The sequence below is a fragment of the Pygocentrus nattereri genome, chromosome 24 (genome assembly GCF_015220715.1).
Source record: "Pygocentrus nattereri isolate fPygNat1 chromosome 24, fPygNat1.pri, whole genome shotgun sequence".
Lineage (NCBI taxonomy): Eukaryota > Metazoa > Chordata > Actinopteri > Characiformes > Serrasalmidae > Pygocentrus > Pygocentrus nattereri.
In genome coordinates, this window is record NC_051234.1 from 10912154 (window position 1) to 10929299 (window position 17146).

Consider the following 17146-nt stretch of genomic DNA (forward strand, 5'->3'; position numbering starts at 1 on the left):
GTTTACCTAAAAGACCGATTGTAATTGCCAACCGTGTAGAGTGACTGCATAAACTGGACAGCGACACTGCAGGCTGATAGGATGTCGGTTCATTATGACATTATCTAATTAAATCCATTTACTTTTGACACCTAGATGTTTGACACCTGTAATGTTTTAATGTGCACAGTTCCTCCCGCCAAATTATAGCTCCTTAACAAGCAGCTTGTTGCTACTTCAGAATAATGAACTCCACCCCCTCGCCGCAGCCTACTGTATGCCTCGCCTTTAGAAGGACAGACTGAGCCCTGAAACTGCCGCAATATCAGGTTTAGCTCAGTTTTGTAAATTTTTCCCTGATCAATATTAATGTTGTTTTGTTCCAGCCAGTCTGTAAAACATCTTACAGCCCATTTAGTTTGGCGAATGGCGTTGGCTTCATTTCTGGCTGATTCAGGGTTGTCTAGCTGTTCTTCTGTCACAGCTGCCAACTGAAAAGCTGCTCAGAGGTGATGACAGTTTGGGAGTTTAGTGTCGTCTCATCTTCAGAGTCTGACCAAATCGGCTGTCGGTCAAATGTGATCTTAAAAGTGTCCATTTTCTGTTTGTGGCAAAGCAAGAATTAAAACGTTCAAATGCCTTCAGCATCTCCTACAGCTGTCGAAGGCGTTGTTTAGAAACGGCGTCTCAGCAGAGTGATGCAGTGTTTGTGAAAAACACCATGATATGGTGAAATAACAGGCGGCTGACAACTTACGTTCTTCACTAGAACTAGGCTGGTCAGCTAGTTAACAGGCTTAAAGATAGCAAATGTGCTAACCAGCTCCATCACTAATATCAGAGGCTTGAATTAAAGTATATATGGTATGATTGTAAAAAAGAAGAAAAAAAAGTCTGAAAATGTCACTTCCACTGTCTGTCAGAATTCTCATTAAACCCAGGCTGAATCCCAAACGGCTCTATACTCCCTAAATGGTGTTCTAGCTATGAAAATTGAGAAATTCTAGCCTCTACAGCCAAACAGTGAATCATTCATCGTGTGCGGATGTGTCTGAATCACATATTTCTTAGCTATATTTTGCTCTGTTGGGCTGCAGGATCCAGTATTTAAACTCCTACGTAGTGCACTATGTAGGGAGCAGTGAGCTGTTCGAGGTTCAGCCCTAGTGTGAGAAGAGGGCGCCGCTGGATTGGTGCTAAATAAAACTCGCAGTGTTAATTTAGTGAACAACAAAAAAATGAATTATACAGCAAAGGTTTTTGTATTAAACTATGATGTATGTTCAGTGTTATACAACTTAAAAGTTAAAAAATTTATTAAATGCAATATACAGCAATGGGTGAGCGTTCTCCTCATTCAGCAGTCCAGGGTGGCTTGACATCGACACTGTACCCTAAAGCAACTACATTTCTTGGCGGAATACTTGTTAATGTTGATTAATAACAAAGAATATTTTCTAAAAAAAATGTGTATTTTATCATAGCTCACTTGAGGCTCTGCGTTATAGTGATTTTATCACAGAGAAGGGAGTTTTACTCCGCTTCGTGTCGTGCCTAAAACCTTTCCCTGTGATAAAACTGCAGTAACTCGCAGCCTCTCGTGGCTTATTGCTTTGTCAACATTTAATGACAGCATAAAATATGCATCATATACAGATCTCATTTTCTTTTCCATCAAAACGGTTTTGCTCTTGGAGAGAGAAGGAGAAGAGAGAAGAGACCGTTCATGAACATGTTTATTTTATTAATCATTATAAGGCCACTATGTACTGTGTGCAGAATTACTTCATTCATGTATTCATTCATTCATTCGAGAGGAAAAAAAATAAAAACAAAAATATTCTCATCTGTCCACCGTCCTTCAGATTTCATTGCCTTAGGCAGTTTTACAAAAATATCTCCAGTTAACGCTCCCGTGCAGCGAGTCAGCAGTCCTAATAACAATGAAATGTAACCCATTCATATTAGATATTTCTACATTTTAGCTGTGAAATACAACTGCATAAGAGAAAAGTAAGATTTGTTCACATCAGCCTGTTTACTAACACTAAACTGAACTCAGCCTGCAACCATGATGGCTATCACTGCAATTGTACTGTATTTTTCCTTTATGGCTTTGAGATGCAGGTGAAATGACTGATTAAAGAAGCATCCCAGTTCTTTAAGATCACTGTTAATTGCTCTTACAGAGGCTTGCCCCCCACCCACCACCTGTTTCGTCAGTTTAGCACTGGAGCTACGAGGCTAATGTAGCTAAAAAGTAACGGAATTCCACAAGTTAGCGTGATGCTAATTGCATGTCTGGATCAGCACACTTGTCTGAAGTTGCTCAGTATCTCTAATAAGACTTGATTATGTGGTTTGTAAAATTGTGTGGCTCACTTTTATCTATAAATATGGAATAAAGTAGGTTAGCATAGCAAAAACAACAGTAGCAGCCATTTAAAAGTAAGTTGAATGCAGTCAACGGGGAACATTAATTGAAGTCTGCTGCTTAGAAATAACAACGCAGTGTGCCACACATCCTCAAACCTCAATCAAGTCTATTAGACATCACTAAAGATGGGTTAAAGCATTAACTGGTGCTAACAGGTTTCTACTTGTTTGGCCACACTGATCATCTCAGCTGATTAACTACATTTGGTATAAGAGAGAAAAGCTGGGTGAATCTGATTTTTGGAGAAACTCTTGCCAAGTTATCCTGCTTTGAGCAGCTGCTTAGTAGTTGAAAGGCTGAAAAAAGGACAATTTTAGTACATTTGTTCATCTGATACTGCAACACGCCTAATCCTCCAACCCTAAGCATAATCGCAAGTGTTCCAACAGCCTACATTACCCATAAGCCTCTAAGCCAGAAGCAGCAGCTAATGCAGCATTCATAACCATGTACGAACTGGGACCTTTCCGACTTCCAAGTGGGGAGAAAAGCTCTTAATTCCCACTTGGAAAGTCACAGTTCCTCAGGAACTCTGGTTAAGCCCACAGGATAATAAGTAATAGCATGTTTCTGGGCATTTCAAGCAGATTATTGAGTTGTATTTGATGTACTATTTGCTTATGAAATCTCTGACTACATGAGAATACTGGGATAATTGAAAATTTAGGTTGGTCTGTGCAAGATTTCTGCTTAAATTATGCCCCATAATGTAAGTTATAACAGTAAACTGCCATGACCTTTATCCATTTGAAATAAAGCTCTTTAATACGCACACAGCAGCCAAACAGTCGCTACTGTGCTGTTACCGTCCTCTGTCAGAGTCCAGCTTCGAAAAGCTGAAGCTCCAAAAGCGCTTTTAAGTGAGAAGTAGGGGACAAATTCAGATTTCCCTGTTATGAAAGCAGCATAAACAACCCAAGAGGAGTGAGAACCACCACTGCACACACACACTCCATAAACAAATAAGACACACACACACACACACACACACACACACACACACACACACACACACACACACACACACACAAAAAAATTGTTGTCTTCAGTGAGATAACAGCTTGCTGCCCTCTTTGGTTTGTGCTTGGACAGCACCGTGCCATTATAATCCACCCTGGGAGACTATAAAGAGTTCAATAAGCCTAAGCACCCTCACAACATGCGATCTTAAAACTGTGAATGCAAACTGCTGCGTAATGAGGCTCAACTTGTGGAGAAAACGTTAGCATGGTGCTAACTGTATGCCTAAATCACTCGCCTAAAACCACAAAGTAATGTCTAACAGATGTGATTATGTAGCTTCCGGCACAAAGATACACTACTAAATATCATATTGCTCATCCCTAAACGTGCAATAAAGTACTGACAAAATCCAGGTTCTGAGGGCAGCTAACGCTTTTAGCTCTGCGCTGTACTGACACGAACATTGCTGTTGCTAACATTACTAACACTCTCCCTCAGACTTGCTTGTGGTTTCTTACACACTAATATACTGAAAAATATATAAATGCAGAACCTTTGGTTTTGCTCTCACTTTGAAGAAGTTTATTAAAATAAATCTAGAGTTTTTATCCAGAAATGTGTTGCGCTACTTCAGGCAAATAGTCACATCAGATGCTAATGTGGCAATTCTGCTACACTAATGGTTTTTTCCAGGGTTTCAGTAACTCTTTCCAGCAAGTGTTCCCATTTATATTTTTGTTCACATGGATGAAAATACAGAGCAGGTTTATGGTTTCAGGATGGCTTCTATGGTACCATGCTAAAGGACAGCGCTATACTTTTGTTACTTGCTAATATGCTAATGTTGCTTTCCCTCAAACAGAACTGACACGTTTCTGAAACCAGTTATGAAATAAAAGTTCAGACTAGTTTGTGTGATTTAGGCTGCAGATGCTAAGTGGTGGGCTATAAGCATCAATTAAGGGTTAGCTACATTGGACACGTAGCCAAATAAGCAAAATTCAGACACCAAAAACTGGTATTTGATGGTTTTTGAGCTGGACATCCAACACAGCATACATTTTCATTTGAGTTTGATGAATTAGCTGGTCAGCAAACCATTTAATTAAAACCTTAACCATTTGAAGCTGTCCAGCAAGTATGTCTTGGCTGAACAGCTAACATCTGTAGTAAAGAGAAAATTGAGTACTTTTTAAAATATATTTTTGCAAAACTATTCCTTGGTTGGAAACACCACCTGTTTACACCTGTATGCCTTAAAATGGTCTCAGTAAAGTGAGAATTGTAATTGTAAAATTATTGAAAACTAATGATAACTGTCTAGAAATGAACGACAATTTTACAATAAGTGCACAACCATCTCAAAATGGGAAATATTAGATAAACAGACTAGATTTAAGATCATTTCACATGACAAGATCCTATTTTTTTGTGCAGCGTTCCTTTTAGGACTGATAAAAAGCTCTTCAAATGGAACAGGCTGGCTATTTTGGAGAGTCTCAGTGATTCAACTTACTAATTCACTCTCAAACTCACTAGGGAGTAACTGGGAGCATATTAGTTCAGCATTATGAGGAGCTTAATATGCAGAAAAGCACATTATGGTTGGGAGTTATTGGCACTGTGGGATTGGTTTACATCCATTTTGTTTAAGATGAAGAAAAATGGCTCTACGTCCCCCCCTAATCCTAACGCCTACCCCCTAAAGCAGAGACACCGTGTTGCAAGTTTTATGAACACGAGGGAATATTCCACAGCAAACAGTCACTGTAGCATGGTGACTGAGTTTCCACCAGGCTCAAAGTTCCAATCAACTCGATCCATCTTCCTGATGCAATCCAGCAAATTACTAATCATAAAGAAAAAAACAAAAAGAAACCACAAGCTGATAAAACAAACCTCTGATGTGAACAGACAGGCCACTCGCGAAACAAAGGCCATAATGGCAAAACGGAGCGAGAAACAAAAGAGAAAAGTGGTTCACTGATATGTACAGCAGTGGTTACTGTTACAAAAGAGGCTGAATGCAGGTCTGATTGTGTTAATCGTATACAAAAAATATGACCGTATTCTCCTTAAAGTACGAAAAAAGCTGAGTCGAGTAAGAGCCATCCACTGGCAAACAAGTCACTACCAAAAAAACAAAAAGTCACGCAACCCTAGTGAGATAGCAACACGACTTGGCGCTTCTCTTTAACCCCACCCTGCTCTTTAAAGGACCACTCCCATCATTTTTAACCTAATCTCTATCTGCTGCACATGTGGTGTAGTCGATTACCATGTTTCTCTGAACTCTGAAAACTCACCTACAATAGAAGCCAGTGGGCTGCTGCTCAGTTCCGTCAATGGTCAGTATATATGCGTTTTTTTTTGTAGAACATTCATGAACTATTCACTCAAAGGTATTCATAAATTAATGTGTCAGTGAGAATAGCTGGCAGTGTAGCATTGTGGGTCTCACAGGCTCCAAAAGACCGCCATGGACACCAGAAAACCTTAGGCAGTGGCGAAAGCGAAGCTCCAGTGTTGGAAAGTCACATTTTTCAGACGTTCATTCAGGAAACCCATTGGCTTCTTTTATAAGAAAGTATGATGCTAATAGATTCCTGTTCTTTTCCCAGTTCAGATAAATGTGCTGAAGTTATTGTCTGTAGTGATCAACAGGATAGAGACGCAGCAGATAGAGATTAAGTCTGAAAAATTTTGGCGTGTCCCTTTAAACTAAATCAAAGAGAGTCTTTTAGGAGAAACAGAGTGCAGCTTCAATCTAAGGCCACAGTGGTTTAACCAGAACATGTCTGGCTCTGAGGACAGTCGGTCTGAGGGAGGAGGAGTACTGCGGAGGAGGACAGCCATTATTTCTGTCCGAAGGGCGTCAGAGCGTCTGTCAGTGGCCAGCAGCGGTCAGTGACAACGCAGTCCATGCATCTCTGCCAGTTTTAAAACTGTCCATGGAAATCAAAAGAGAGATAGAGAATGTGAGGGAGAGAGAGGGAGAGAGAGGGAGAGAGGGAGAGAGAAAGAGAGAAAGAGAAAGAGAGAAAGAGAAAGAGAGAAAGAGAAAGAGAGAGAGAGAGAGAGAGAGAGAGAGAGAGAGAGAGAGAGAGAGAGAGAGAGAGAGAGAGAGAGAGAGAGAGAGAGAGAGCGCCCATGTATGGCACCAGTATTCAAAACTGGTTAAAGGACCCCCCCAGTTGTCTCCATGTGTAAATGTGTATAAGAGGGTGGGTGTAGTCAGGCCCCCCAGTTGGGGGTTTTGATGCAGGCATCATGTGTCAGTGCTGGGACTGAAAGTCTGTCAGCTCCTCCTCAGGGTCCTCCAAGTTGTCTGTTGGCAGATTCTGCTGTTTCTGTTGTTTCTGTTGTTTCTCTGGTTTCTTCGTGGGGGGGTGCAGTCCTGCCTCAGTGCCGATGTTGACTGTGATGTTTGTGTACAGGGGAAGATACTCCCGAGAGACCACCTCGTAGTCCACCGAGTTCATCCCATCCAACTTCCATGTCTGCCTCGTTTTCGCCAGCATGTTAAATCTACACAACACCAGGAGGAAGACGCAGTATATTCAGAGTAAACAGCTGCAGAACAAACGCATAGCATTGAGCTTACCAAGCTGACCCCTCCAGACCCCGCCCACAAATACGATCCTTCATAGGTGCCACTCAAAAGGCTTTACTAATGTTGAGTTATTCATTCAACCTACAGGTTCTCAAGCTGAATGGATAACTTACTCTAAATGTAGGTATTGTGATATAAACTGAGTCGGTTCTACAGACTTTTTCTCAGCAGTCCATAAAGTCTCAGTAGCTACAAAAGAACACATCTGTGGGTGGAGTCATTATGTGTAATAAAAAGAGATTAAAATGATCTGCTGACCTTTTGGGGTTGACTTCGTTGCCCTGATCATGCTTATGTTTGATCATCTTGTAACGGCCGACCTTCAGAGATGGACGAGTGATCGTCATTCCTGCCAAAGAGACCCTGAGAGAGAGAGAGAGAGAGAGAGAGAGAGAGAGAGAGAGAGAGAGAGAGAGAGAGAGAGAGAGAGAGAGAGAGAGAGAGAGAGAGAGAGAGAGAGAGAGAGAGAGAGAGAGAGAGAGAGAGAGAGAGAGAGAGAGAGAGAGAGGAGGAAATGTAGAGAATAGAGAAGGTTAATAAGGAGAGAAAGGGATGAGAAGAGTGGGCGAGATAGAGAACCGCAAGTGGGGAAAATGAGAGCGAGAGAGAGCAAAAGGTGTAGAGAATAGGCATGAATAGGATGAATAAGAGAGGAAGGGGTGTGTGTGAGAGCGAGAAAAGCAAGAATAAGCAACAGAAGTGAGGGACAAGGAGAGAGGAAAGTGAGCAAGCAAAAAAACGCGAGAGAGGGAAGGAGAGAATGAGCAAGACAAAAGCAAGGAGAGAACGAGTGAGCAAGACAGACAGGAAAGAGAGAGAAAGGTAAGAGAGAGTTGGGGAGCAAGGAAATGTAGAGAACAGAAAAGGTGAAAAAGAAAGACGAGAGGAGCAGAGACATAGCAACATAAAGAGAAAAAACGAGAAAGGAATGTGAGAGGGCGAGCAAGAAGAGAGAGAATGAGCAGAAGAGAACAAAAACACGTTAGATAGACAGATTTATAAGCGTCTTTCATTTTGCATTGAGCCTCCTGTCCTATAGTCTCTCTCACTCTTACCGGATCCCGATGTCATCGTCCTCACCCCCCCAGCCCCAGTAGTTGTTGGGGAATCCGTTCATCTTGAGGTAATGCAGAGGGGTCAGTGCCGAAACGCCTCCAAAATACATCTTATAGGGCAGCCTGGGGGACAGCAGGGTCAGAGATAATGTTTAGTACACTTACAGTACATAAACACTGCAGTGCACTCAGTAGTGCAGTAGGTTAAGCACAGAAGTGTGTGGTTTGGAACACAGCAGTAATGTACCCCTTGTAGTGCAGAGGTCACTAAGAGGTGGACTGAGGTCCAAGTCCAGACCTAGACACTGCCCTAAGCAGACCCGTAGCTTTAGCGTCCGGAGACTCACAGACCAATCACATGCACATGTGACGCTATTCAGTCAATCCCATCTGTGCATTACGATGAGCACTGAGACTCGAGGGAGTGACACACACACAGGGGAGGGATGAGGCGAGAAACAGCAGTCAGAGAGAAGTTATTTTACATAACTCGCTCTAAAAAGAGAAAACTGACAAAATGTTGAAATATTACTGAATTGTACTTTATTTGATTTGATATTCAGTTGTTGACTGTATAAGATGTTAATATAACTACTAGGCTACTTCAGTAAACAGTATATGGCACTGAATCATGATTAAGGTCCATGACTTTTTTTTTGTTTTTCATTGCTTTTTACAGGTCTTACAACACGAATACAAAAAAAGAAAAAAAAAAAGAAAAACATAAAAAAAAAAACAAAAATACTAAAGCAACAATTACAAAGTACAGCCTTATAATCATGAATCAATATGCAAATAAAATAATATGAAAGGAAAATAGAGAAATGAAAACAGTGAAAAATCAGAAACATTAATGTAAAATAAATAAATAAAGGGGGGTGGGGGGGGTGGGTTGGGACTGTTGCGTGTTCAAGAGGGGAGGGTACCAAAGTCCTCCGCAGGAAGCTGCGGGAGGGATCTGAAAAAGGAGATGAAAGGTGACCAGCACCTATAAAAGTTGTCCACTGAACCCCTCAAACTAAACTTGATCTTCTCAAGGCGCAAAAAGAAAACAACATCTTTTAGCCAGAGGGAATGAGATGGAGGAGAGCGAGACTTGCAGCTTATAAGAAATATAATAACAGAGCAAATGCTATAGATACCAATTCTCGAGAATTCAACCGAGTACTGCCGATGTAAATACTAAAAATAGCTAGTAGAGGGCAGGGGCTCAGATGTTTATTAAAGACTGTTGAAAGAGTATACAAAATCCCAGAATCTCCCCAGTTTGCGACAAGACCAAAACATATGAGAGAGGGTTGCCGGGTCCTCGTCGCAGCGGGGACAGGTTGGCTTAACCTCCGGATAGATTTGTGCTAATTTAGCATTGCATAGATGAGCTCTATGAATAATTTTCAGTTGCATTATGTTTAGTCTTGCACAAGAGGATGAAGAGTTAACTCTAGCCAAAGCTTCAGTCCACCATCTCTCGTCCATCTCAAGTCCTAACTCCACTTCCCATTTAGTCTTGGCACCAGGAATCTTTACTTTATGAAAAGACAAGATCTTATTATAAAAAAAATAGAAATAAGCTTTCCCTCAGTTTTTGTAGTAAAAAAGTCCTCCCATGGGAGAGCAGGGGGGCATTCCGGAAACATGGGAAAAAGGGATTGTGCACAGTGACGAATTTGGAAAAATCTAAAAAGGTCAGTTCTAGGAAGCCTAAATGTTGAGACTACTGAAGAGAAACTATGAAATGTTTCGTCAAAGAGATCCTTAAAGGTGGTAATACCACTCCTCTCCCAGCTTATAAATCTAGAGTCCAGGGTTGCAGGCTTAAATAAATGATTTTTACATATTGGACTTAAAACAGACGCCTCAGTAAAATGAAACATTTTGCGAAACTGCGTCCAGATTTTTAGCGTAGACACAACTAACGGACTGGAGGAGAAATGAGAGGAAAGTATGGGAAGAGAGGAATAAACCAAGGCGGGAATAGAAGACGAGTGACAGGAAAGGGATTCCATAATACACCATGCAGCCTCTGGGTTTTTAAACCAAAAAGACATTTTTTGTATGTTGGCTGCAAAGTAGTAATAAATAAAATTAGGGAGAGCCAAGCCTCCAGAAGAACGGGGACACTGAAGAATTCCTTTCCTGATACGGGGGACACGACCACCCCAAATAAACCCAGTGACAGCCTTATCTATAGAAACAAAAAAGGATTTGGGGAGAAAAATAGGAAGACATTGAAACGAAAAAGAGAATTTAGGAAGGTCCATGACTTCTTGAATTTTAATTAAAGACCCCTGTTGTAGTGTTTTCTGGAGACTGCAACTACAGTGTCCACACATCTTTTGGCGGTCATTCTGCTTATTTTGCTTAGCCTTCATCTACCTGCAGAATGGTAGCTGGAGCAACGGCACAGACAACAGACGAGCTATGTCCAAGTAACAGCTTGTCTACATAAATGGTGGCAGGCGGCTAAATGGCTCCCTATACAGGCTACAAACAAATAAATACATGTTTGTATTTTATTATACAGGCCAAAAAAAAAAAAGAATACACTTAAATCCCTAAAAAAGGTTCTTCTGCATAATTCAGTGTGTGTGATCTAATCAAAGAGATTCAGAGTGCTTTGGTGTGAAATAGTTCAGATGTCTTTACAGTGGTGGTGATAGGAACCAGGGGTCGCATGACTACAACACAAATATAGACATTTTATTTACAATCCAAAACAACCAGTGAACTTTGGGGACTATTGCCTCAAAACACCCTGCATGTATCCCTCCATCAGGAGTGGATTATAATACGTCTTAGGGTAGAACTTCATCTCAAAAGTAGCATAAAACAGTGTCTCAGTCATCAGGCAGTGAATTCATAACCATTTCATGTAATAATCTTCTGTGAAGGAGCTTCTAGAGACATTAACCTCTTCAGTCATTTGGTTCCCATCACTACCGCTGTGAAGAATTCTGTTTCTCTAAAATTAAGCATTTTGCGCCAAACCACTCTGAATGACTTTGCTTACATTCTAACCATTTATTTATGTAGAATCACAATTCAGAATGTAAATTGGATCTTTGTAAATTAACCTAATGGTCTTTTTTTGTTCCATATCAGCTAAAGTATTTCCAAAGAACAGCATGTTCAGTCATTCTGCTTCATAGGCAACATACTTTTTATGTATGTTTACTCACATACACTGAACGTACAAGCATCTATGCATGAATTCATCAACTTTTTTCATAACACCAGGGCAGGGAAGCAATTGCTGGGCTTCTAACGCTACATTCTGCTAATGTATCTCACACTGGTGCTGCACCTGGGTCGTAATTTGATCTGTTCGGTCATCGCAGTGCTTAAAAATGAGGAAACTCATATCAAGATGACCAAAAAAAAAAAAAAAAAAAAAAAAAAAGATTTATGATGCAGCACTACTGACTAATTAGCCTTTTGACAAGTTAAAGAATACAAGGCAGCTAACATCAGAGTTTAAATATTGTGCTGACTGTGCTTCATATATGGATTATACTGGTAACATTAACAAGCAAAAAAGTAAAATTATAGCTAATTATAATATATATATATATATATATATATATATATATATATATATATATATATATATATATAAAAAATTATAGCATAATTATAAAATTATGGTTATCATATTCATTGTTATCAGCCTAGAAGTCTCATTACTGGTGCATCCCATTTGGTAAACGTGCTAAGAGACAACAGCGAGCATGAGCTTTTTAGCACTCACTTGTATCCAAACTTGTCCATGGCGATGGCGGCATGTTTGGGGTTTTGGTCACAGGTGTAGGTGTTCCGATCATCCTCGGGAATCAGGTCGACATCATGGAAGAACAGGCAGTCCCAGTCCTCCTCCCGCATGGCCTCCCGAAAACCCACGTTCATCAGCTTGGCGCGGTTAAACGTGTAGTTACCCGCCTTTAAAAACAAACACAAATGTAAACAAAGGAATTGGCATGTGGTCAAACAAATCACACCAACATGCAAACAAACAAGTACAGGGACACAAACAAACCTAACGAACATAAAGAAAACTAATTTTAGCATATTAGCACTGAAGGAATGCATAGCTTTTACAATGCCCCCAAGTAGTATTCAACCACCTGAAAAGTTTGCAAATTCAACAAGTTGAAAATAAGTTTGAGCTTTCAAATTTTGAACAAGAGTAGCATTTATTAACAGATGCCTAAATATTACAAACAAACAAGTTGCTTGATTAAATTACAACGCATTTTAAATAAAAATTAGAAACAATTCTTATTCAACCCCTAGGTTTAATATTTTGTGGAATAACCTTTGTTTGCAATTACAGCTATTAATCGTTTTTATAAGACCTGATCAGGCCGACACAGGTCTCTGGAGTAATCTTGGCCCAATCCTCCACGCAGACCTTCTCCAAGTTGTCTAGGTTCTTTGGGCATCTCTTGTGGATTTTTATCTTGAGCTCCTTTTACAAGTTCTCAATTGGGTTAAGGTCAGGAGACTGACTAGGCCACTGCAACACCTTTACCTTTTCCCTCTTAAAACAGGCCTTGGTTTTCTTGGCCGTGTGCATGGGGTTGTTGTCCTGGTGGAAGATGAAATGACGACCCATCTTAAGATCCTTGATGGAGGAGCAGAGGTTTTTGGGCAAAATCTCCAGGTAGGCTGCGCTATCCACCTTCCCATGGATGCGGACCAGATGGCCAGGCCCTTTGGCTGAGAAGGGGCATGATGCTGCCACCACCATGCTTGACTGTAGGGATGGTATTCTTGCAGTACCATCCTCTCACCAAACGCCCCGGGTGTGATTGGCACCAAACACATCTCATCAGACCAAAGAACCTTGAACCAGTCTGCCTCAAGAGTCCTCCAAGTCATGAGCAAACTTTAGATGGGCCTTGACATGACACTTTGAAAGTAAAAGTACCTTAACAGGCTTGTCTGGAATGGAGACCACTGCGGTGGAGTACGTTACTTATGGTATTTATTGAAATCAATGTCCCCACTGCCATGAGATCTTCCCGGAGCTCCCTCCTTGTTGTCCTTGGGTCAGCCTTGACTGTTCAAACTAGCCTGGCTTTGGCACTGGAGGAATCTTTGAAAGGCTGTTCAGGCCATAGGAGGTTAACAGTAGTTCCATAGGCCTTCCACTTCCGGATGATGCTCCCAACGGTGGAGACAGGTAGGCCCAACTCCTTGGAAAGGGTTTTGTATCCCTTGCCAGCCTTGTGACCCTCCATGATTTTGTATCTGATGGCCTTGGAATGCTCCTTAGTCTTTCCCCTGTTGACCATGTACGAGTGCTGTTCACTTGACTGGAGAAGGGCTTTTATAGTCAGAAAAGGTGGGAAAAAACAATTAATCCAAGCATGTGAAGCTCAAATGTTCTTAATACCTCAATTACTTCTTAATACTTGAGGGAACCAAACAAGAATTCTGGTGGTTTGAGGAGTGGAATAATAATTGACCCTCTGGTAAACTTTGCAAAATTTTGAAAAATTAATAAACAGAGTAATACTACTTTGGCTCTCAATGAAGGTGGTCGCACTTTCTCCCTCTCCTCTCCCTTATCTCTCCTGCTTTGCTTCTGTGAGACTGAGAGACTCTCTCCGCGCTGTTCTTCAAACCTAAAAAAAATTTGATCAAATGGTCTCTCAACGCAATGGACACCATCTTCTCGACGAGAAGTCCTGGTTCGGGGGAACCAACCTGTCCTGCCGGAACGTTTGCAGCTGGCTACACGATGGACGCATGGGAGAGGTGGCGTGTTGTGTGCCTGGCAGCTCTCTCCGTGGAGGATATTGAGGACGTCTACCTATTCGGAACCATGATCACAGGTGTTTTGCTGATTGGATTAGGCATTGCCCTGGTGTATCGCAAAATTCGCAGAATGGGGGCTTGAAGCTGCCCGACATGATTGACGTGGTGGGCAGAGCTGTCAACACTCAGACTCTAACACTCAGATTCTGACTGTAAGTCGTACCCTGGATAACATTGTGGAGAAGTTGGCAGCTTTTCAAAGGAAATGGATCGTTTGTGTGACCATAATGGACCGCAAAAAATACGGCTACTCGCTCGAACCCCTTTCTTATCTGCTTTCGGCTCCCCGTACCAGCGCGGGCCTTGGCTGGTACATCACATCTCCCACAGAGGAACACTGCTGTGAGACGCTCTTTTACCCCTCCCCCACTTCCCTGGATTCCTGCTGATTGTTGACTCGGCCTGGGCCCGATCAAGGTTGTCTCCATGGTAATTTTGCTGTGTTATCGGCATACCACCCTGCAAACTGAGATACCTGGACCGGGATGCCGAGTATTGTGACTGTTTTTAGCACGCTCTGTTCTGCCTACTTTTGTTGTAGAGACTGACAGAACCAACTTGTGGCGGGGGGCTCACCCTATTGATCCAGGACAGCAAGTGAAGATTAAGTTGCATAAAACTCAGCAATAAGGGTCAAAATTAAAAGACCCATATCAAGTCCGGCTTACCATATCCTCAACTCTGAAATATGAAGGAAAACCAAAATGGAGCAATACCAAGGTGGTACCGCCACCTGATGGTGATGGCTAGTTTAGGGGTAAAAAGGGTGACTGGTTGTAGGTTACAAGAGTCAACATCAGAGTGAAGATTCCCTAATTCCCCTTTCCGGATAGCACCTCCTGAAGCCCATTTCACATTAGTGGCAGTAATGAAAAAGACACTTTGGGTCTATTTCTGACACCTGCTGTGCGCCCCATGCTAGTAGTTTCTATGCAGAAACAGTTAAGGAATGCAATGTCTATGCTATATACAATCTAGGCTAATAAACAAACAGATCTAGTTATAACTCTGACAGGCTGATTGAAATCCCTTGAGTCGGTTAATGTTGTGAATACACAGGCATCTTCTCTTTATATAGAGCTACACCACATTGTGAGAAAGCCAGCAGCATTCAAAGCAGCTAATCAGGATTCTATTGTTGATCTTTTTAGTTTATATAAGATAATTGGACAACGCAGCCGTTTATATTATGTGCAAATGCAACACAAACAGCAACCACTGTTCCGGTGTGAAATACCATACATCTCGGAGTGGTTCTGGATTAGCATGCGCATCGCATCCCATGTGAAACGGGCTTGACTCCCACCAGAGGCCAGCACTCATATAAAGGTAGCGAAAGAAGGTATCCATAACAATGGCTAAAGCAAAAGTTACAAAAGGCCATATGACATCAGTCCATTTTTCTAGGGGCAGGCTGGGTGTTTGGCACCTTGCACAAGAAATGAACATCAAATCTTTTTCTTTCTTTGATTGTTTTTTGGATTTTCCCCCAATTTTCTCCCTTATTTAAGTTCCTTTCAATTCCACCTACCAGCTAGGATTCCCCCAATGACATGATATCACCAGCACTAAGGCGAAGGCTAACACAGGCTTCTTCCGAGACCCGTCATCTTTTTGAACTTCTGCTCACACAACCTCTTCGGACGGCTGAACGCACTTGGAGGAAAGCACCAACCGCCAGATCTGTTATGGTAGCTAACAGATGCCTGTGCTGATGTGAAGGGATGCCATCCTACCCACCCAGAGAGCAAGGCCAATTGTGCTCTCTTGGACTCCTAGCTACGGATGGCTGTAGCATCACCAGGGATAAAACTCGTGATCTCCTGATAGGGCCAACCCTAGATGGTTGCGCCACTCGGCAGCATAAACATTAATTCTTTGGACACATGGTCAGCTCCCTGCTTACTGACGGGGTTTGGATTCTTCAGCATCAACACATCTGTTAAGTTTAGCTACATTTTGCCTTATTTTTCAAATGTAAGCATAAAATTTAATAATAATAAAATCCCTGCAAAAGTTGCAGCCTAAACAAGAACTGCTTACTAAATTTAACATACTGGAGTGAAAAATAAAACAAACATGGCCTGTGCAAAAGTTACGGCATATTTGGTATTTTATGCGTTTAATTCAGCAAATAAACAGTAATTGCGTATTACAATATGCAGAAAAATGACATATTTTAGTACTCCCTGTAGAAGATGTGTTATTTGTTTGGGGTGTTCAACTTATGCGTACGACTGTATGTGTTAATCCTATGGGTCTACTTTTCAGCACTTTGTATAAAAAGCAGATTTGACCTAAATAAGAGTGTAGCGATGAACAAAATTCATAATTCAGCTCCATAGGATACAGTGCTGGTAGATTTTTTTTTGCAACACAGCAAAATTAAAGAGTGCCTGAAAATCTGCTAAGTTGATATGTTTCCATTTTCAGTTTTTTAGAGCATCCTACATTATAAAATTATAATAATGCACTCTCAATTTACAGACAAAAAGGAAGAAATGCTTTCAGAGGAGGGATGGTCTGCCCATGTTATGTGCTTGTTGAATTTTATTATACTTCAAATCAATATAAATCAGTAAACAGAGCTTTATTTGCTCCAGTCTGTTGAATGTAATGTTCGATGCCTGTGTACTGAATTGAGTGGCCAGTATTAATAAAATACAACAGAATACTGTTATACTACTTAATTAAAATTATTATTATTAAATCATTTAAAACAGCTGGATGTCCAAAAATGGTCACACAAAGGGTCCTCATCAGTATCACTGCATCAATAGTAATTGTAACTTCAACAATGTGGTTGTTGGTACTGGACCAGTGTGTTGCATTTTCAACTCTTTTTGCAAAACAAATTAGTATATTTTGTTCTGGGTTCATAATTTGAATAGAAACATGCAACATGTGCCCTGCATTTACAGAAAGGCCCTTTGTTTCCTGTAGTAAAAATAGGAGAACTCTACACTGATACCTGCTGCCTTTGCTCATGTTTCATAGCTTAGTACACACAGATGGAAGCATCTGATCACTCATGTAAATTATATTTGCATTAATAACGAGTTTCCAGTACAATTTCTTTCCTTATTCTAAATGTAGGTATTGTCATATAAACTGAGTCTGTTCTACAGCTTCTCATTAGGTTGAATGAATAACTGACTCTAAATGTACGTAGTGTGAGATAAAGAGAGTTCTAGGTTGAAAGACATTTTAACAGTGGTCTGTAAAGTTTCTCCAATCTCATGACAGTAGCTACGAAAGAACACCTTTGTGAGAGGAGCC

The 17146-nt window shown here is 41.1% G+C and overlaps 1 protein-coding gene across 1 annotated transcript in view; it reads right to left on the bottom strand.

Annotated features, from left to right (window-relative positions):
* Nucleotides 1–6479: 6479 nt before the first annotated feature.
* si:dkey-199f5.8 (beta-1,4-galactosyltransferase 3) overlaps nucleotides 6480–17146 on the bottom strand; it is a 45836-nt gene continuing 35169 nt past the window's right edge. Inside the window, exons 4-7 of the mRNA XM_017714433.2 lie at nucleotides 11796–11983; nucleotides 8048–8170; nucleotides 7251–7355; nucleotides 6480–6907 (exon numbers count right to left, since the gene is read on the bottom strand). Coding sequence (XP_017569922.1) covers nucleotides 6655–6907; nucleotides 7251–7355; nucleotides 8048–8170; nucleotides 11796–11983 — 669 coding nt within the window. The 3' untranslated portion in view covers nucleotides 6480–6654. The remainder of the gene's footprint in view (nucleotides 6908–7250; nucleotides 7356–8047; nucleotides 8171–11795; nucleotides 11984–17146) is intronic.